Source organism: Dysidea avara, chromosome 5, assembly GCF_963678975.1.
Source record: "Dysidea avara chromosome 5, odDysAvar1.4, whole genome shotgun sequence".
NCBI classification, from domain to species: Eukaryota; Metazoa; Porifera; class Demospongiae; order Dictyoceratida; family Dysideidae; genus Dysidea; species Dysidea avara.
In genome coordinates this window covers 34,327,865-34,350,528 of record NC_089276.1, presented here as the reverse complement: position 1 = coordinate 34,350,528, position 22,664 = coordinate 34,327,865, and the positions used below count along the sequence as shown (strand labels likewise).

The 22,664-nt window shown below is 38.2% G+C and overlaps 1 protein-coding gene and 1 non-coding gene across 3 annotated transcripts; both read left to right on the top strand.

The window, feature by feature from the left end:
• Positions 1-3: 3 nt before the first annotated feature.
• Positions 4-22,481, top strand: LOC136256833 (inversin-like). 2 transcript variants are annotated; one of them, XM_066049877.1, is made up of 23 exons: positions 4-156; positions 377-553; positions 602-667; positions 835-1,069; positions 1,425-1,522; positions 2,693-2,761; positions 2,902-3,045; positions 4,033-4,221; positions 5,217-5,315; positions 5,794-5,898; positions 7,975-8,112; positions 8,774-9,019; positions 9,074-9,198; positions 15,443-15,547; positions 15,836-16,036; positions 16,215-16,359; positions 16,559-16,773; positions 17,137-17,238; positions 18,148-18,231; positions 20,037-20,804; positions 21,664-21,796; positions 22,156-22,263; positions 22,312-22,481. In XM_066049877.1, exons 1-23 carry the CDS (start codon positions 46-48, stop codon positions 22,333-22,335), a joined length of 3,687 nt encoding a protein of 1,228 aa, XP_065905949.1. In that variant the 5' UTR covers positions 4-45; the 3' UTR covers positions 22,336-22,481. The 2 variants fall into 2 exon arrangements, with proteins under 2 accessions (XP_065905949.1, XP_065905950.1); XM_066049878.1 differs by lacking the exon at positions 2,902-3,045.
• On the top strand, positions 8,418-8,489 carry Trnam-cau (transfer RNA methionine (anticodon CAU)). Its single transcript has one exon. It is a non-coding gene; the product is annotated as a tRNA-Met (tRNA).
• Positions 22,482-22,664: the final 183 nt, after the last annotated feature.

Below are 22,664 nucleotides of genomic sequence, written 5' to 3'. Positions count from 1 at the left end.
ACCATAGAAACGTGATACAATTAACATTGTAGGACTTCCCTTGTAATGCAGGAGGCGCGGTTGGACAGAAACAAGAAATTCGCTTTTCTTTCGTCGCCCGAAGAAATCCACTACTTTGACTATCCTCTAAGCTGTTTACGACACGTCCTAAACCAGGTGAATTATATACTTCGTTGTTAATGAGATTATGGCCTCACAAGGCATGCAAGGGCGTACTACATCATTGTGTCCCATGTTTTTATTAGTGATTTGAATGTTTGAATTAACCAATTACATACACCGCCACAGTGTAAAATAGGAGATGGGTTATTAAAGTGTATCATTTTACAAGTGACACTCCTTGTCATTCAATTGTTAACATGTTTGGAATTCCTAGGGTGGGCATTGTGGCTCAGAGTGTACATTGACAGTCACCAAACCAGTTGGGTTGGGTGTTTTGGAATACCTTCAGACAGTCACTGCCCCTGCATCTGACAAGACGTCCACATTGTTGAACAATGAACTATTTGCTGTTGAGCCTAGTTCAGCCACAACAAAACAGCGGTCTACTTCGGTAAGCAATAACAGTATTATGTATTGAATGACTTACTCTATTGTGAAGTCACTTGGTAGAGCTAAGGCTAGCAGCTCAAAGTTGGTCATTGTGCGATCTTCACAAGTAGGGCAGGTGAGTTTGTCTGTGTTGTTTGCATGAACATACAACCTCCCTTAAATGTATGTATTACTGGGACAACAGCAACGTGGCCTTGTTAGAGGGTTGTCCTCATTTTAAGGGTGCACGGTCTTGGATACTTTTATAATCATTTTAACATGTACATAAACTCACTATTATAGAATGGATTAGAAGAACATCTCTATCATGCTGCCATTACTGGCAACCAAGAGGCACTTCGGACAGTGTTGACTTCACCTGATAAGCCAGATGATTTGAACATGTGTCTTCCTCACCCCCCAGGGGGTGGGGTGAACATGTCACCACTTAGTCTTGCTGCACTCAGTGGCAGTGTTGCATGTATGGAGATGTTAATCATTACTGGAGCAGATGTTAACTGGCAAGATAAAGACACTGGTACTAAATCTTGGATAGTTATACTTACATAGCTGATATAGTGTGTGGCCAGAAATTAATGTTTTTCTCAAAATTCATGTAATGAATACATGTCAACCTCATCCTGTGTTTGATTATATTTATAGTGAAATATTATTTTGTACAAGGCCTGTGGTTTTCCTGATAGTCCTGTGAATTTCTATGTGTAACTATATATACTAGTGTTAAAATGATGGATGGGTACTAAAGGAGGTTATTTTTCTTTACCATATTGACATGACATAATCATGCATGGTTGCATTATTTGCTTCATACCCATGCTAACCATACTCCTACAGCGTGGTTCATAGTGCTATTCACCATATCACCACTACAGGGTATACAGCCCTACACTGGGCATCAATTGGAGGAGTGAAGACTAGTGTGAAACATCTAGTGAAGAAGAATGCTGATGTGAATAAGAGAGACAATCAGGTACAGTTGTTATAAGGCTGTCCATCATGAATTAATAATGTTGGGGTTAACCCTTGTTGTCCTTTGTAATCAAATTCACTTATAGTGGAACTCGTTGATAATCAGGGGGTTATTGTTTGGCCCCAATTTAGGGTGTCCACATTATGCAGTTCCATTACATGTATGCATTAGTAGGTATGTACGTATGTATCACAAAGAACACCCTTGCACTGGCTAAACAGCATGGTTAAGCTACCATTAATGATTGTGTACAAACATACTAATTTACTGAAACAAGCTAGGTGACTTTTTATCACAGTCCTGGATAAAGCCATGTACCCATGCAGCACTCCAATGGTTTCAGTTTTGTTCATTACATGATGGCATATTGCTAGCTATACTTGTTTTCGTGTCATAGTTTTGATCCTATGCAAGAAATTGTTCTAATTTAGTAACAATTTGTGTGCTGAATCAATAATCACTGAATCACTGAAAGGTCATGTGTTGTACAAGAAATCAGAAGGGGGTGTGTACTTTGTATATATGTGACTTGCTGAGTGAAAACCTGACTTGTTAGAATTTTTCTTGGATTTCATTTTATGACATCTTTGTTGTCTAGAGGGGAAAAAACTGTTAAAGTTTCAGCCATTTCTGGTAAGTGGTTTTGGAGTTATAGCAATAGACAGCAAGAGGATTTGTACAGTGATTGTACAGAAAAAAATTACAGGCACTCATTAATCAATCATAACTATCGAGTGCAATGGGTTACAGAGTTGGGACTTGTGCCATTCTATTCACCTTGAACTGGGGCATTCATCAAGGTATAATTTTCGACTTAATTACATCCATGCTATCAGGCTGTTCAAGCTTAAAAAAGGCAACAATAAAGTTACGTTTTACCGCAACGTAAACAAACACACGTAACTCACGTTTGCTCCATGGTACAGAAACAAAACAAAGATATTCCTTCTCTCCATTAAGAGGCGAATCCACTGCTATATCAGATTATTCGATTCGAGTCTTCCTTCACTGTTTACTGAAGTGATTAAAATGTTACGTAAAATTATTAATGTAGCACGCACATTTACCTAATGTATTTCAATGGTATTAATCTCTAAAACAGAATTATGCAAGCAAGTCAGGTTTTTGCTCAGCGGGTCACACATGTATTTCACTCATACATTCCTATAGGGGTTTACTTCATTGCATTATGGAGTAATGCAAGGAGCTGAGATTGTGTCGAGTTTTTGTCAACATCAGGTGTGTGTGTGTGTGTCTCTCTGTGTCTGTGTGTGTCTGTGTGTGTGTGTCTCTGTGTGTGTGTCTGTGTGTCTGTGTCTGTGTCTGTGTGCGTCTGTGTGTGTGTTTGAGTGCATGCATGATGTAGTATGTATTAACAGGGACTGGGAATTTTTCCATGGGCAGACTCTTCACATTCACCAGTGAGACATGGTACAGCCTCCTGTGGGGTACTAGCAGGTGGAATTGTCCACACTGAATCTTGTGCCTTCATAGTGCACTGGTGGACTCTAGTGTTCCACCAAGTAGGTATAACCATGTGCCAAATTCTTATGCTGTGTGTGTGCATGTGCGTGTGTGAGTGCGTGTGTGCACAGTCATGCGCTGTTTGGCAGGCTTCTTACCAACTCTGAACTTTAATAGGGAACAAAGTTCATGTCTAAATTTCTACCAGTTAACGCTCATCTTAGTGTGCACATACACACATCAGTACATGTACATGTAGTGCTATAAAATGTAAACTGATTAAGTGGACTAGTCATTCAGTATTTTTTGCATAACCGAATAACTGATCTCGTAAGATATTAGCTTTGCTTTAACATTGATATCATACTTGTGGTAGGATTCTGCTATTGCCTATTACTTTGGGCACTACAGTATAATAACTACAGTACGTACAATATCTGTCAAACTATACTAACAAACTGCGTATTTTAAGGATATATATAGATACAGTATAAATATTACAGGAAATCTTATTTTATTCAGATAACTGACGGTAACTGGTTATGGTATTCTGTCCAGTTCCACAGTTCTATCATATACACACTGTAGTGCATACTGGTGTATTCTTATGTGCACAAATTCAATTTTACTAATCGTTTCTCGTGGTCTGACAATACATGACTTTGTTTCCACTCATGGTTGCTATATTAATTTCTGTGTGTGACACAAGTCATATGGCTTCATCATGCTTTAAATAAGATATTAGTCTGGTCAGATTAACAAAGTATAATAGTTTAACATTCCACTACAAGTCATGTGTTCAAGTGTCACTCAATTATACTACATGTGATTGTTATGGGCAGTTTGTATAGTGTATATGTGTGTATATGGTTACCAATGCCAGCTAATTCAAATGCAATATACACAATCACGGTAATAGTGCTCCAGGCTGTATACTTTGTTGTGTGGCATGTTCAAATTTTGTTGCTTGGTCTACAACATTAATTCAGTGTTGTAAATGTAGTCACATGTGCTTTAATTTGAGACTAATATGTTCCTAATTGTAGGCCACCACCACAGAGGGAGTGGTACTAGTGCAGCACCCACCCACTGGTGTAAGCCCTCTGATGCTAGCAGCCCTGATGGGTGGGGCTGACTGTTTGAAAGTGTTGCTACGATACATCCAATCACATAGCTTGATTCAACATGTTGATGCCCAGGGGCTATCAGTGCTACATTATGCTGCCTGGAGTAAGGTATAGCACTATTGCTTCAGTAATGTTTTGTAATGTATTTTGGTAAGTATGTATATTTAAATTTTCTGCTTCAGAAACTTGTGAGTAGAAATGCTTCCCACACTAACTAATAGTTTAGGGAGGGACCTAATTGATGTTTTGAGGTCTATATGTGCATGTTAAACTTCTTAATAAGGAAGTGGAAGTTTTGATTTCTATTTGCCCTTGTATGGAATGTGTTAGTGTGTGTGACTGATGATGTCACTGATGATAAGTTGTGGTGATTCTGTTGGGAGCACATGATTTTGTGTGTTGGTACACTTGGGGAATTTAAACTACAGTATTTTGTTTAAAAGTACTGAAAACAAATTTTGCAAACTTTGGGTCTAATGATATATATGTATGTGATACATGTGACAGCCTGACAGTAATCACAAGTGAGGCTCAATATTTTACTTCTGAAAAGGATATTCTTGACACCCTGCTCAGGCTCAACAATGGAGCTCATGGACGCATTGAATAAGGATAGTTTGTACACTGGTGAAAATTAAATGCACACCACACACACGTGGTGCACTGCACACACACACACACAACTAACACACTACATCATGCATGCGTACACATGCAACGTTACAGATGGTACACACACACACACGCATGCACGCACACACGCACAGCAATGTAAAGCCCAATATCACTGTGTTGACTCTGTCACACATGCTGGTGACCAACACCACCTGGATACTGTACATGATGTTTGTTGTCACTAATACTAATCTGTTGTGTACACACATGGTCTGGTGTACACAATCATTAGGAGTTGTTTCACTAACACTTTCAATTGTCTGTTTATTGTGTGTACTTTTTATATTGTTATGTGGTATCATGTGAAGTGATCGATTTGTAAGCCTCAGATTTTCTCAAGGGTCCCAGTAAGGTTATAGAGGTAGTTGAATAACCACGGATTCCATCATTGAAGAGTGTCTTACTGCATATTTCACCACCTACTTCAGGTTGTCAAGTGTGTTAAGGTGGTCACCTCATACTCTGCTCTACCGTTATCACTAACAGATCACTGGGGAAGGACTGCTCTACATCATGCTGCAGCTACTGTAAGTAATGTAACATACAAACACATTCTACATGTATTGACCAGCTTAGTGAAAACCCGCCATCTTCGAAAAATTCTTAAATTTTTCTCTGGGTAAATTAAACATGTGCTGCATAAAATTTATGAGTGTTTTATTACTTTAAAAATCACTTCAGTAAACAGTGAAACACGGTGTTCGTAGGAGCCATATGTCCATTAATCCTGGACTACATGATTACTTAAGTGCCATTCCACTCCTCAGTTACCAGAGAAGAAATCAAAGAATGAGCAAACACAAAGAGTTATCACAGCCAGTCACCTATAACAAGTAGCGAAATACAGTCAATGCTAACTGCTCTAATAAAACATACAGTACCTGATTCTTACTAGTCTACTTAAACTTTTAGTTTTACATTTTGCTACTTGTTAGAAATAATGTTGTTTTCAGTATGTATATATACAGTGCCTGTTGTCCCCTGTCACATGGGGTTATTGTGTAGGGGTCGGTGGATGTCTTACAGTTGCTAATGAAGAGAGGAGCAGATGTGTGTTTGCGGGACAAGTCCCGGATGACCTGTCTGCACTGGGCAGTGATGTCATCTGATGTAAGTGTTCAAGGGAAATCCCTACCATCATTGCTGCCACACCCACAATTAGTACATTTGATTATGCACACAACTTTGACTTTTACACAATGAACCCCCAATTTAGTGGTTTATTCATAGGATTCAGATCAACGACATTGTTGAGATGGTAATAATATCATAATGTCGTTAAGTTAAATGGGAGCCGTGGGCTTATTGTCTGCCATGTTTCCCTTTTCTCATGTGTTGTCTCCTGAAAGTGTTTGTACTAGAATAATGATGTGCTAATGTTAAGAATATGTTTACAATTTCTTCACCTAAATGTTTGCCATAACTTACTGCATCAAATGAAATCGCTAACAGTTTGAAGGCTTTACGTATATGTTAAAACATAGCTGCGAGTGCTATATGAAAAATAAAACACGAGCAAGGCTATGCTTTAAATGATTTCTAGTCGTGTAGCTTCACCATACCCTAAGACTCGTATTTAAAACACGTTGCACGGATTATTAGCAGCCTGAACGCACACAAAATAGTTTAACAAAGTAACTCATGTGTATTTCACCATAGTTTGGCATGGTAGACGTTCATTTCGTATTTTGGCAGGTTTTGCTTGCAATCCACAATCGATTCTATTGTGAGTCACATGGTGAAATATTTCCATGATATCTCCAGGACTTGTCCGTTTACATTAATAAACGTAACAGCAACGTTACCCATTATCAAAGCATTTAGGTATGTCTATAAAAGCAATCCAGTGGTAGAACTCATATTGGCTAGGGTGATTGATCACTCAACGCGGCGATGCTATCAGCCTTCACCGGCTTGGGTGATTAGTCGTACTGGCTTGAGCCCCGCAGGCTATTAGCCTGCACTAGAGCATGTGGGCAACTGTACTTTATTGCCCACAAAGAGTGCTTTATTGAACGAATAAAGCACTCTTTGTGGTTGATGAAGCACTGTTGGTCGGCTGAAAGTGTCCTTTATGAAATTTACAGTACACTTTTCCCTTTGATCTCGCCCACGCAAAGTTCTATAATAAGGGATTAAATGTATTGACAGCTAACGTATGTAATAAGAGTAGATTATAAGGTGGTCACAATGTGACATTTCACTGTAATGTAAACATGTTCTGTAAAACACTGATAATTACTCTAATAGAACAATCAGAAGATAACAGGGTGTCATCTACATGTATCATATGTGTATGTATGTGGCATGGTTACTCTATTGTGATGGCCTGGTGTTATATACATATAGTAGGACTTCAGTTATTTTCAAGCTCAAGTAAGTTAATCTGAACGTCAGGAGTAGCTGTTCTATTAGAGTATTTGCTGTTGGGTATGTGTCACATATTAGAGTGCGTGTGTATGATTTATTAGAAGAGTACACTACACTTTTGTAACTGGTACATATAATGGAGGTCCCTGGTTTTACAGGTTTTTGCTATTGAATTCATGACTTTGTCCTGTTTGTGATAGAATCGTCAATTATTTTGCAATAGAATTTGTATTAAATTCGGTAATTTATTGATTAAGGCTTTACAGCACAAGTCTTCAAAGGTCTGTAGGACACCTGGTCCTACAGCCTGTTTAAATTGAACCTGCAGCCATCTGATTAACACTTGAACGCTTACAGGAGTCTGCCAGGCAGTCAGGATGTTTGTCAATTTCACCATAGTTGCAGCCTTAAAACACCGTATAAAGTGATAGATAATGCATGGAATATGTGCTTTAGCCATTACTTGGCGTTTACCTATGCCTGATTACAGTATAGCGGACACGCCCATTTGAAATTGATCGATCGCGTCATTCAGTACTGCTGCTATGCACTTTCCAAATGTTTACAAACTTATTAAATAGGTTTAGAAAGGTAAAACTTTAGAAGGATGTGCGTAAATACAAGAAGACCTGTAACTTGAAAGCTAACACCAAAGCTTCGAATGTTCGAACATTTTGTTAGCAAATATTCGAAGGTAAATTTCAATATTCGTCCCAGCCCTACTACATACACTGCAAAGGTGACAAATTCAATGGCAAAAACCTGCATTGTACTATACAACGATGTTATTAACAATGTATGCTACTCTTCACTCAGGTTACATGTGTTAGGTTCTTAATGGAACACAAGGATACACATCATCTTGTTGTGTCTTGTGATGATGCTGGCCTTACATTACTGCACTATGCTGTTACCCATGGCAACAGTGATGTCATAGATCTGCTAGTCAGCAAGGTACACTATGCTCTATGCTATACCATAAACAACAAAACTTTGACACAACTTAAGTTTGGTGAATCAGCATGTGGAGCAGGTTGACGGATGAAAATTAGTCAAATTTACTGTACAGCTAAAGTTAAATAATATAAAATAATTAATTATTGGACCAGTGTACTGCTCTATTGTCACTAGTGTCTGTGGCATATTGATATTTTGTAGAGCTATCTGGTCTGAGCATTGAATGGCATTGTAAAACATTTCTTGTTGTTAGGATAAATCTACGTATTTAACTGTTATATACTGTACTGTTTCATAACAGTAGCAGAGTGGCGCAGTGGGAGCGTGCTGGGCCCATAACCCAGAGGTCGATGGATCGAAACCATCCTCTGCTATTATTATTATTTTTTTTTTGCTTTGCTTTGCTTGCTGTAAAGATGGTTCTCCATTGATATTTCTGTCACTTCTGTGTTATTTTACTGTACATACACAGAATAGTTATTGTGCTCTACTAGACATTAAATAACTCTGCTATTTCATTTCTTTGGACCCAACAAGGCAAACTGGCTCTTAGTGTACTGTATGTTGGAAGATGGTTCTATATAAACATGCAATATAGATACAGGGGTCTAATTTCCAGTTATACAGAGGATATAACACTAGACTGTCTATTGTACAGGGTGTTGATGTCAGTGCAGTTGATGACATGTGCTTCTCAGTGTTACTTTGGGCTGCTGCATTTCTCCGAACTGAACTGGCCAAACAACTGGTAGAAAAGGGTGTGGATGTTCATTTAGACCAATCAGACAGTTCCCATGTTCAAACTAGCCAATCAGATTGGATTGTAGGATTGCAACCCATCCACGTAGCAGCTCGAGTTGGTAGTAAGGAGTTATGTGAAGTGTTCCTGGATAATGGAGCAATAGTAAGTGATGTTGATGATAATTGGTATGAAATTATATCCCGTGTGTGCTATTAGGTGAACTGTTGTAGTAACTATAGCTACACACCATTACATCATGCTAGTTACTATGGACACAGTGATGTTGTGGGGTTGCTACTCAGCAAGGGAGCTACAGTTGATTACCTGACTGACTCAGATGAGTTAGTTGATAATGTTCTTGTAAATGTAGTCATGTACAATATTCCTAAATGTGACATCTTGACAATCTAGCCCCACATTTTCTATTAACCCTTTATTATCCAAGCTATATTGCCAAAAACACTCTCAATGTGTGCCCTTTATTATAAACGGACCCATAACTCCTTTGTCCAAGGCCTAAGAAGCTGAAATTACCACCATTTTTTTTCAGCAGGCCTAGGCACTTCCAATGATATTTGGCACAACATTTGGCAATATACAATTATGCCTCTTCTTGCATTGAGATGTATCAGGAATAAATAAAACATGATGCTTTTGTGACCAAATTTGTGGCATGCTGTGGGTTAGAAAAGTTTACACCAGAAATACGCATGTGGAACCCTGAATACAGCAATACTGTATGTCTGTATCGTACTGTTTGTCTGTATCGTACTGGTCACTGTAAAGGTATAATAATAATGATAAACTGTTCGTACGAATTTTACTTTCACTTACTGGCTGCTATGACACCATGTACATGGGTCTAGCACCATCTTGAAGACTCTACTGTATTACAGATGTACAATATGCCTAATGAGACGTTTGCTGATTATCTGTAGTGTTTGTAGTGTAATGCAGTGTATGTGTTATATTCAAGAACAGCTGATTATGAATCAAGTAATGAACTACTTAGCAAGTTTAGTCATCTTGAAATGCTTGTAGTAAGTGTGTCAACCTCATTTCCAGATAGTCTATTCTGTCAAGCAAAAGTGACACGTCATCACTCTTGAGATCATCTCTGAAGAATATCTCTACTTGATCAATTGTGTAGGCCAATATTCTCTTGAAAGACGCTGTGAATCTTTTTTCTCTTGATGCTGCTGCCTTTGTGGATGTGCTTGTAGCTGGTAGTGGTGTATTCTGGTATTTGCTGGGAATGTGTTGTGGTTTGGTTATTGCTATATTGTAGCCTGAAGTGGACATCTTTGTCTGTAGTTCTTTTAAACAAGATTTTAGATCATCCTTTCTGGCTGCTAACTTTCTGATGGCATTTGAGTGTTCCTCTTTCTTCTTATACCATCTCCTGACTATCTCTTTCCATACATCATCTTCTTCCATTTGTTCCATGCTAAGTTGTAGTGTCTATTGTACCTAAGTGCAGGTTAAGTGTCAAATATTAAGTCTGTTGCTTGGTGAGGTGGGCACTTTAGATTCATGAGATGGCAAGCTCAAAGAGATGTGAGCCGCCAAACTGTCAAATTCTGTGAAGTATTACTACAATAGACACAAAGTAAAGGAAAAACCTTTGTACCCCTTTGTGGTGTATCCCTACAAGAACTTAAGAGCTGCCTTTGATTGTGCACTTGTGTGTTATCTACCCATGTGTGTTGCTTGTATTAAATGCTCAACAGTGTAGCCAATTCACAAGGCATTAAGTTAACTAACCAGTGAACTAGTAGTTTGAAAAGATTTTTCAATAATCCTTTCCTGTCTGTATTTAATTTTATTTTATGTTCTAAAAGTTTTCAACCTTTAAAACCCGCATATAATCCAGAAAACTGGCTCAAATATGTATGCCTTGCACAAAGCACTGTAACTCTATGCAATTTACATCATTCTACTTGTAATGTAACAAGGATTAAAATGATAACCAAGGGTTTTCCCTAACACTAAACAGTGAGGCCAAAAACTATCCGTGTAAATTCAGTAAGTAAACATGCAAACCCGTTATATACCTTTGTAAAATGATCCATAACTAGATGTCGGTTGCTCCTATCAACTTGCAACAAGTTCTGTTTGCTGCACCATTAAAATTTCCGTCAGGCCATATTGGCCAAGAATTTCAAAACACGGAAACACGAATTGTTGTTGTTCATTGCTTCATAACAAGTAAGCCGCTGTAGTTACAGTGTTTATTTCTCCTAGTAGCCCAGTGAACAGACTTTTAATCAATGTGTTGTTAATGCTTGTAGGATAAAAATTTGGTTATCCCACCTTGCATCCCCATGTGTGCCCATATTGTGTAAACACGCATTTCCCAAAAGTTATTTGCAGGTTTAAGGGTTAAACCCATGTTTTTCTATATTGTGAAGGCATTGTAGAAGTTCTGTATTTCTGTTAGTATCATCAAGCTATATGTCATAACATCCTGTTTAATGTGGTAAGTGTACATGTTAATGGAGTAAATTATCAAGTTCATTAATTAGACAAATGTGATAATTACTTGATTGTATTATTTTAATCTTTTGCCAAGCTGTCATCTTCCTTAAGTGTTCGTTGCACAATCTCTGTGACTTCTGTTGCCTTTTGTGTTCCCTTCCTCTCAACAAGATCTTTCCATTTGCTCTCCAGCCATTCTTCTATGTTAGTGGAGGGTCGTAGCAATAACCTGCATTCTAATTCTTCGACTATTTGGTTGGCTATTATTTGATTTAGGAGACTTTCATATATTTGTCCCTGGTATTTCTCATCCACAACTTCTTCAATATCAGCTTTGATTTCTAACTTCAGCTCTTCTAGTACTGTCTCCTTAGTTGCTGCATTCAACTCGTCTAGGAAACAGACAGTTTTGGGACATTTTCCTTGTAACTGTTTTATATATTGTTGTATCTGTTCCTTCCTCTGTTGTAGCTTAGCTTGACGCTTCTTGACAAGCCTATCAGCTACTTCTTCACCACCGATAAACTCTAATATCTTCTTTCTATCCTCAACGAGATTAGCCATGATTGTTTTGGTGTCAACCTGTCCATGGTTTTGATAATACAGTAATGTCAATCTGTACTCGGTGTCCAATATTTTACGGTAATATTTTTTCAATGCCAATGGAAGTGATGGCTGCTCTGTATCTGTTTTGGGCAGTTTCTTCTCCAAGCGCAAGTCCATGATAGCTTGTAAATGAGCTTCATCCAGCATGCTGCACAGCACGATCACTTCTGGGTCATCGCTAATAAGGGAACCATAACACTCTTGTTTATTTTTTGAGTGTGGGCTTTTCTTGTCCAGTGCTTTCACAAATAAAGATCGCACCTTTTCTTTTTGCCTTAACTTGCTGATGATATCTTTGACATGCATATAGTCCAGCTTGCTCTGCTCTTTTTTCGTCAAATCACGGTTGCCTTCATCTTCAATATCTAACTTGTCTGATGTCAGTTTTCTTACAGATAATAAAATCTTTGCTCTTGTTATCCATTGTTTGGGTGTATCAGTGTCTTTTTCTCTGATCACTGTTAGTGCTGCAGCCTCTGCCATCTTGTAGTTCCAATGTTATGTTATGCTGCTGGTAGACTAGCTGCTGGTAGACTAGCTGCTGGTAGACTAGCTGCTGGTGACAAAACTTCTTGCAATTTTACACTTGCCTTGTTAATTCTCATGAACTTCATGTAAACAATAATTACTGTATAGCATAGTTGTGATTAGCACTGCATTAACAGTTAAAGTGTTTTGTTAGTTCTTTGAATGTCTCTACACATTCCTATATCAGATGGTCTTTTCTCATTGTATTACTGGAATGATTAACTAACGGTACGGACATATATACTGTATATATAAAGCCGGGCTCAAATAAACGCCATGTCCTGAATGAAGGTCAAGGGGGCGCTACCTAATATAAGGAGTAGTACGAGATTACAATAGCTTAATTTGTTGAACAAGGCTTACTACAACTACTGAAACCTGTGACTTGTCATATCTATGTCAACAGCAGCTGCTACAAGGAGCAACAAGATTTTTCAGCTGGTTCACGAGTGGAATATAAATGCCAGGTGTCTATCCAGACAGGTGTCTATACTAATACAGTACATGTAGCTATACACCATTGCATATTATTTCCCCCCACACTGTTAATGCATAATTTTATAAGTAAGCTAAAATAGTTGTTCAGTTTGTTTGTTTGTTCATAGTCTCAGTAATGATCACTCCATAAGGTATGATTATGTTTACAGTTGGAATTTGCAATAGATAATATGGTATTCTAGCCACCAAAGTGCCAGGCAGTGATAGGCATCCGTTGTACCAATATGCTGTACAATGGCAGCTGATGACTCTTGTGAAGCTGACACAGTATACAGGGTGTACCATAAAATTAGCAGTGTAGTTTGAGACCACCATGTGTTAAAAAACAGTATGAACACCAGTAATAGGAGAGTAACTGTACCTGGGGATGGAGTCCATTAATCCACACGATGATTTTGCCGTGGTTGTAATTATGGAGTTCAACCTGATACCTTTACCCTTAAAAACTACAGAAGGCTTCAACTTTGTGCCATCTGCCCTAGCTGACAGCACCACTGTGAAGCAATTTTTTTTCATTTCCATTTGTCTTCAGATGCATAGAACATGAAACGGAGAACATAACAGCTAGTGGTCTCTGTTGGTATGGGGGAAAAATAGACTACGTATTTTCCTCAAATTATGGCCAATCCCAAATAATTTTCCATTTAGTAGTTAGGGGTATACAGCATTACAGCATAAAGTAAAACACCATGCAGGGTCTCAGATTAATGCAAGGTGCCTGATTAGTAGTCTTCAATATTAAATCTGTGCAGTACCACCTGGTTACACAAGGCCTCTTTACTGCTATATTACATTCAAGTGTTACAAGGCTTTATTGTGATTGTAGTTCTCTTCATTTAATGTTCTATAGACTTCTTGTATTGCTTCACTGGCCTGCTGCTGGCTCATTTTAGTGGTGAGATAATGTTGCTGTTCATCCAACACTTGTTCAGCATCATAGTGTGGTAACATCCTCTTTATACCAGATACTATCTTGGCTGCTTCAACTATTATCACCTCTCGTGAAAGGTCTGGTCTTTGCCCCACCATTTGAGTTCGTACCTTAATTGATTTCTCTTTATCAACAGCAGCCATAAGTTTTGTAGCCAAGTCTAATCGTTTTTGCCTTTCTTTCCTCCATCTTGAAGCACTGCTATCAATTTCATCCACTCGAGCTCTCAACTCATCTGCTTTGTTTTGTCCCACCTTCTTTGCCACTTCTGACCACTTTTTGTTCTCATCTTCAGCTTTCCTTTTAATACTTTGTATCAGGTGAGTAGCTGCTGCGTCATCATTAGTAAACTGTTTGGCTACCCACCAATGGTTCTGTACTGCTTCTTGTGCAAGTGTATCCATTTCTTTATGAACTATTTCATGTTCTGCCATTATATGAGCCATGCTGTTAGCCTCTGTTGCAGAGAGCACTGCTCTTTGTGCATCAGTTGTTGCCATTTCTTGAAATAGTTTCTTTCTATCTACTGTTCTGCAGGGATGTATATGCTGAATACCTTTCTGTGTAATTGGTTGCTCAGTGTCTCCTGTAACCTCTTCATTTTCATCTGTATTTGTAATAGTGACATGTGCCAATCCTGGTGATGAATTTGCTTGGGAGCTCATCTGGAATGACCAGGTGGCGAGGTATTTCATTTGTTGTTCTAGTTTTCCTGTTATTGATTCTAATGCATCCTCCAACACCTTGTCATCATCTAGTACATGTAGTCCTGACAGCTCCTTTATATCTCTGCTTACTTCATGGTACTGTTTCCATTGTGAACCAGCAAAATATTTCTGTTTCGTTTGTTTTTCATAATCTGACGTGATCTCATGATACTGAACTTGACTGGCAAACCTTACTCTTTTCTGAGTGTCACTTTGTATCACTGTCTTTATGTCATCTTTCTGTCCTTCTTGAATATCTGTCTGTTCACTACCATCTTCACTGTGATCCTGTTGTGATCCTGTTGTTGACTCTGTCTCTAGTAACTTACTCAAGTCATCTTCCTCTTTATTGTATACTTTGACTTCACTAGAAAAGTGGACCCTCCTGAAATCCATAGTATTAACAACTGACAGTATCTCCAATAGGTAGTTGGTGTTTTAAGAATTTAAGTTTTGTTGGAGACTCTTATGACAGGATTAAAAGAAATGAATGCTTTGAATATAGACAGGTTCAAAGACTGTCACCTTATCTGTCAATGGTATTACATCTTGTGGATTCTATGTATGGTTTCATTATAGCTATTTTTTGATCTGTAAGGTGATGGAAGAAGAAAGATATGTGTTATTGAGAATTGAACCAAATGGCAGTTTTTGCTATTTGAAATTTAAACAGATTTATGTTCTGCATGCAAACCACATGGTAGATTGGTGTAACAATGTTAATGTAAGCTTGCAACATGTTCAGCATGTTGATAAGTATTCTGTACCTAGAATACACCTTAAGGTTGTACACAGTAAAGCACACATCATTACACATGATATTAATTACCCTTCCAGGACTAGTTTACATCTTGCCTCCTCACGAGGGCATACTCAGACGGTCCAATTACTCATTGATCATGGTGCTGACAAGATGTTGGTGGAGAAGAAGGAATTAAACAGGTGAAGGCACATACTGTATATATGTAGTCAGTACTATAGTATATGCCCTGTCATAACTACATAGCTTGAAGGTGTTCTGTCAGGGTGTTCGTATTGTACTGGTACACCTACTTCAAGAATGTAATATATCTCATTCGAGTCATTTGCTTAGGCATAGATGAAACCAGTTGTACTGTACAGTGTCAGAGTGTGCTTGCCTTATTTAGCACATAGGATGTTAATAGCAAATTCCTCTATGGAAATGTTGCATGTACTAAACTCAGTATATCTCATATTCTCTTTTTTCAGTCCTGCTCATTTGGCAGCTATACATGGTCATGCAGATACACTGTCAGTATTATTGGCTAGTGGAGTAGCAGTCGACCTGACTAGGGGTACTGATGACCGCACCCTACTCCATCTTGCTGCTCTGAATGGACACAGCTCTTGTGTTAGTATGTTGTTACAACAAGGAGCATCTGTAACAAGTAGAGATGGCACCAGGGAAGGGTAAGTACGTATTTGTGATAATGGCTTATGTGCCTGTGTGGTAATGCGGTAGATTATCTAATGCCCCTAGCTACTCACCCTACTTTACTATTGCAGCAATGAGACTTGTTGTACGTACTTGCCATTTGTTAAGTGTATGCACTTCTGTTGTATATTTTATCAGATTCATCCTACTCAGGTGCACACCACTCGACCTGGCTATGCTACATAACCAGACTGCTTGTGAAGAACTGCTGAATCAGCATCATGCACCTTCTGGAGGTGGGAAATTTTACATGTCAGCCATATGCATACAAACTGGCTGGAGAGCTTATAAGAAAAAGGTATATAATTATAATGTACAGTATGGTGATTCCTATATTGTGTGGTGCGCTAGTTATTTTGTAACAGTCTTGTAGTCTGTATATAGAGGTGTCCTACAGACCTTTAGCACTTATTCTGTAAAGCCTTACTACTGTAAATATACATACGTATGTACAAGGTAGCTTTAGCTTTATAGTATTCTTTCTATGTTGCAATCAGACAAGGCAAGCTGCTGCTCGCACGTGGGCTGCACATGTGATTTTAAGATGCTACAAGTTGTGGATATCAAAGACCAGAGCTGCTAAGCTGCGAAGAGTTCGGGAAAGAGTCCGTCATCATGCAGCCACACTAATCCAACAGCAATGGAGGGCATACTGTGCTGCTAAGAGAAGATACGAGTCATCTTACTTGAAGTTAAAAGCTAGACTACAACAGTAAGAATATAACTGTGTGACTTCTACATGTGTTAGTGGGTATATGACTGGTGAGATTTACAAGAACCCTGCATGGGTAACTACGTATGTAAGAAGTTAGTATAATAACAGAGATGTAAGATTTGCATATACGTATTATGATCCCTTAACACCCCGGACAGTTTGATACTGGTCCCTTGATACCATTTGAAATACATATACATCCCTAAACCAAAGGACCTCTCTAATATGGATACTTCATGACGGTTCTAAGGTATTTATTACGTGTAATTGTAGGGTGTATAGCACTGTATATACATGTGTGTGATTGCCTGTAATGTGAGGTAGACTCATCCCTCTAATAATGTATGGCTTGTGTTATAGGGAGCAGTTAGCAGCTCAGTTGATCATGAAGGAGTTACTAGAACAAGAGAAGAATATCAGACTACCTCCAGCCTCATCCAAACTGAATTCTAGTGCCCCAATGTGAGCTCTATATGTATGTACATGTGTATCTAGTACAGTGGAACCTGTCAACCTTTACTAAGTGGATTTCTATACAATATTTTTTGACTAGGGAAGGAAGAATAGGAAAATCATATTTGAATATTAATAGTATTGGTCACAATATACATACTATGTACAGTACTATGTATGTATTTACATATAACAGTCAAGTTCTTCTTTCCCTGTTGTTTCCTTCCATTGTATAGTAATAAATATATATGTGACCCAGTCTGGGAAAACCAGTCTTATCGCCTATTTAAAAGTATCAAGAATTGCCAGTTTTAAGTTTCCAATGTGTTGTAGCTTGCCAATGGTAGAAGTTACATGTACCAAATTTTCACACGTTTTACACCTATTTCTTACCTTCAAGACATCCATAGTAGAAGTAGCCAACACTTAAGTTTCCTGCCACTTTAGATAGCTTTTAAACTAAATGTTGATTCTACCAGGCGAGCTTCAAAAGGGGTAGGTGGAGGGGGCTGGAGGCAGGCAAGAGACTGTTTTGAAAAACTAAAGAAGAAGGCGTAGGGATGAATTAGGCCAAGTTATGAGTCATTCAGGTCTCAAAACTGGCTAAAATGAAAGGGCACTTACAGTACAGGTCTTTCTTCAACACCACAAAGCTGTACAGCCACACAAAGCCATACCCAAGCTGGCCAGAGCTCCATCAAGGTGCTAGACCACTCGTACGGATCACCACAGGGCTTGGGAAAAGTAGCCAGCAAAACCAGATCACTGAAGTATAGCTGATTTAGATTATGAAATTTGATAGTTAGCTTTGTGTTCTTGGTGAAAAATCAAATCTCGATAAGACTGGTTTTCCCAGAACCAGTCACATATATATATAAAGTAAAGTAGTACTTGTAACTATTTTTTCATTTTAAACAGATCTGCTTTGAGATTACTGAGAACCTCACAACCTTCTCAGAGAAAGACTCTTCCCGATCACCAAACACAAGGGCTACATAAAACGTATGTTTCCATTACATTTACTATATGTGTGTATTTACTGTATGCCCTTTGCACAATTGAGAGGACAATTTTCAATGGAACAATCACATATCATACAGTACAATAGTACTGTATATTAGGGATCATGAAGGTATAGGATTATCTGGCCACCTAAAACTGCCTCACAATACCTTCATGGCATCTCAAGTGTGGTATTGGCTAGATATAACCAAGCCCAAAGGTGCCTTCAGTACGACCTGAAACACTTCCAAAAAAATTTTTTTTTTTTAATTTTAGTGGAATTTTCATACCTTCAGACAAGCATAACTCAATAACAGCTAAGGCTACTGGCTTTTTTTTTACTGTTTGACGTCACTTCAGCATGACAGGTAGGCCTGCGTCAAATATGCCAGCATAATAAAAAGCATAATAGGCTGGAGTGCTATGCCAGCACAATGCTAGCATATTAGGTGGATATTTCAAACTATGGAGCTTAATTCCATGAAAATAGATCAATACTCCCTAATAGAGCAGTCAGTGGAAACTGCAAACTGTTACTGTTTGACGTCACTTCAGCATGACAGGTAGGCCTGCGTCAAATATGCCAGCATAATTAAAAGCATAATAGGCTGGAGTGCTATGCCAGCACAATGCTAGCATATTAGGTGGATATTTCAAACTATGGAGCTTAATTCCATGAAAATAGATCAATACTCCCTAATAGAGCAGTCAGTGGAAACTGCAAACTGTTACTGTTTGACGTCACTTCAGCATGACAGGTAGGCCTGCGTCAAATATGCCAGCATAATAAAAAGCATAATAGGCTGGAGTGCTATGCCAGCACAATGCTAGCATATTAGGTGGATATTTCAAACTATGGAGCTTAATTCCATGAAAATAGATCAATACTCCCTAATAGAGCAGTCAGTGGAAACTGCAAACTGTTATACATAGCTCCTTAGATCAATACTCTCTAATAGAACAGTCACTTTATTTGAAATACTCTAGTAGAGCACTCGTTGATTAAAATGTTTGTAAAAATGTTGATAACTTAGGAACATAATGTGCAAGCATAATAGGAACACTGAAAGAGTATGGGTAAAAATTTTGGGAAATTCCTGAAAACATTTAGGGAAAATTTTTGAGCATATTTGACTCAGGCCTACTGACAGGTACCTTTTGGCATACCGCAGAGCATACAATACATGCTTCATGGACTACTTGTGTCCTCAATTGTGCCCTCCATTTAGCTATGCTGACAGTGTAAGGTGTCGATTTGTGGTAGCACCATATAATGGCTTCCCTATGTTTGATGGTAATCGTCAGAGTTTTCCGTTGTGACTGAATGATTGCAGGAAGTCCTCCTAGTGTTTCTTCATTGGCAATGCTGTGTAATGACATGTAGTTGAAAACGAAGCATAATGGCTACTTTGCTATGTCAGTAATTGGTATTTGGAGCATACGTTCAGATGAAAACAACCACTCTAATGCGGTTCCAGTCATAATAATGTTGCAAAAATAATAAACAAGTTATAAGGAAAAAGTAGGAATTTTAAGTTCAATTAGGGATCATAGAAATAAAAAGTAAGAAAACAAGGGAGGTCACCTACACCTGAAGATATACTAGTGGACATTTAATCCCTAATTTTAATTTTTCCTTACACTTGTTATGTTAACTGCACAGTGAAACCATCTCTATTGCATGCTTCTTACTAAGATTTTGTTTTTATTGTTTAATTTTTATTCTGATCAAAACTAATTTTGATTATCCACAAGTGTTGTCATCACAATTTACCTGATGATATACATTCTTCTCTCTACTACAGGCACACTTCTCTCAAGAAGAAGCACGAATCAAAATACACGGTCAGGCCTCACTCTCAGAAGAAACTGAACAGTTACATACATCATGTGGTTGTGAATAACTTACCACCTACTGTGCAAGTGGGTGGAGCTGTGATCAATAGTCCTAGACTGCCCCTCCCACCCATCCCACTTCCATACACAGCCCCACCCACCATCACCACATCTAAATCACACACCTCTGGCACAAAGAAGATTGCCGTAGATGAAGAAATTTGTGTACCACAAAGTGTCCCCAAATTACATCTTAGTGACAGTGTTACAGAGGTGACTGATGTCGGCTACAAAGATGAGACAGATCATGTTTCTCAAACTACCAGTACTATTTCTGTTGGCAGCAATGAACTAGTCCCCGTCAATAGCAATGAAAATAATAACAACAACGTTGTACCTGCTACAGGTGATAATCCCTTCACTACTGACCATGGTATCAAGTCATCATCTTCAGTAAATGAGAACCCTGCAGTGATCGAAATTAAATCAATAAAATTGTCTTCTTCTAAAGTACCCAAGAAATCACTGGGACACATTAAGAAGTTACCAACTCGTTCATCACCGCCGGCTAGTACTGTCAAGAGTGGGAAACACAAGACCCATGCTCCTACCAGTGGTACTACTGGTGGTAGCACTTCCAAGGATGATCAAAAGTTGCCAGTGTTGAGGAATAGAAGTGTTCATCAGTCATCAACTTTTGATGCTTTACTCAGGAATGCTAGTAAAAGTCCACCAAAGTACGTAAGAGTTTAGTGTCCGTATTGCACTGTGGCTTAAATGGTCTATATAATCAATCCTAGCTGGTTATTATGACACATGTGATCAGTAGATATAAAATGCTTTTATTGTGATTAGTGAATATTAGAAAACCTCACAATTTTGATTTAGTATGTTTCAATTCACACCAGTCATAACGACTTGAAATTTGATAAGAACTTGTACTGCAGCCACTTACAAGCCCACGTGAGCATGCTAGTGAGTGTATGCTAGGCTAATGATAAAGAACATTCAAGAACACCCAACGCATTTGTTGCCTGGCTTTTTCCTTTGCAGTACAGTTGAATACAGGTAGAACAATGCTTGCAATGACGCCACTCTTGCAAGATTTTAAGTCAAGCTACTTGGAATGCTATGTTATATGAAAGGAGAGGTATCACCACCCACACAGTAGACTGACATGTCTTATCACTGTTTTCCATTGTCATGTGTGTAGTAATGTTTCCAGTTCATCGTATAATGTGACATAACTAAACCGTGAGGCTTTAATACCTCAGTGTAATGACGTATTGAATTATTAAAACAATTTCTGTGCAATGCAACCCATTTAGCAACTGGATTTTTTGGACATGTAAAATACAAGAGCAACTGTGTTCACCTTCCCAAATTTCTCATTGCATGTTTGTTCCTTATGTCTACTATGGAATGTCTCTAGATGAATCCATCAAAGCTAAATATTGCATGTCCCTTCTGTATCCTTCTGGTTTGTTATTGGCTTTAAATGCCAGCTTAGATTTTTTTGCTAACATGAGATACTTTTTTTTATTGTTACAAGTCATTGATAGTTCACTTGTATGATGAGTGATATTTGTACTATAGAAGTGACCACAATACTACACTAGACAGTCATGTGGATCAACTACACAACTGTGCTGAACGACATCAGAAACTGCAGCAAGTATTGAGCTTGCTAGAACAAGCCCATCAACAAGGAAACATGTTGTCCACTAAGGTAGAATGTGACTAATATATTTTGTGAAATGCAGCTACCTCTGGTAATTATAAAACTCCAATACTCTTGTTACTACATATAGATCATATCTTATAGCAAGTAACATAGTCACCCTCACCCTCCCCCTGGTAAATCAAGATGGAGATACTCTAATAGAACAGTCTCTGATTCAACATAGTAAAAAAATCTATCTCTAAGCTTTTATTTCTGAAGGCATGCTACAAACTCCACTTTGCAATTGTCATTGACGAAGTTGCTGCTTCACTCCCCATTGGCCTGTGTCCTGTGTTAGTATCTCACTGCATTCATATACACAATTGCTTAGGAAACTGCGTCTGTAAACCTTTCATATCCTACAGGGTGATGTTAATGTGATGGACATGACTGAACTGAAACAACATTTAAATGTTGCACTCAATGAAGCTGTCAGGTTACGTGCTGAAACTGACTCCTTGAAGACCACCCATGTAAGATAATAAGATGTGGTGATCATGCATTTGTGTTTTGTTCAATAGGAGGAATTGCAACAAGTCACTTAAGATGACGATAATTATGTGTTTATATACAAATTTTAATTTATAAATAATTTTATAATGATTTTTATCTTTATGAAATTTGTACACTAGCTGTGTGTATAACCAGAGACTGTTTATAACTTAACTATTTTCAATTGCAGTTAATATTACACTTTTTTGAAACTTAGCTAGGTCTATGTACTCCATTATGCCACTACTTGCAAGTTAAAACTCCCGAGTTACAAATACACATTTTAAAAATTTGTCAGGTACAATATATGTGCCATCAATCCTATGCTTCACTATACAATTGAAACTTGAGCAATCATCACAACTGTTGTACTTTTTGTTCA

What these genes read in the sequence shown, in the direction of transcription:
- LOC136256833 (XM_066049877.1), top strand. Translation starts at nt 46, where the DNA reads ATGCAGGAGGCGCGGTTGGACAGAAACAAGAAATTCGCTTTTCTTTCG. An exon ending in GATCTTCACAAGTAGGGCAG is followed by an intron (nt 668 to 834) that starts GTGAGTTTGTCT and finishes TCACTATTATAG; the next exon opens with AATGGATTAGAAGAACATCT. An exon ending in TACATCATGCTGCAGCTACT is followed by an intron (nt 5,316 to 5,793) that starts GTAAGTAATGTA and finishes GTTATTGTGTAG; the next exon opens with GGGTCGGTGGATGTCTTACA.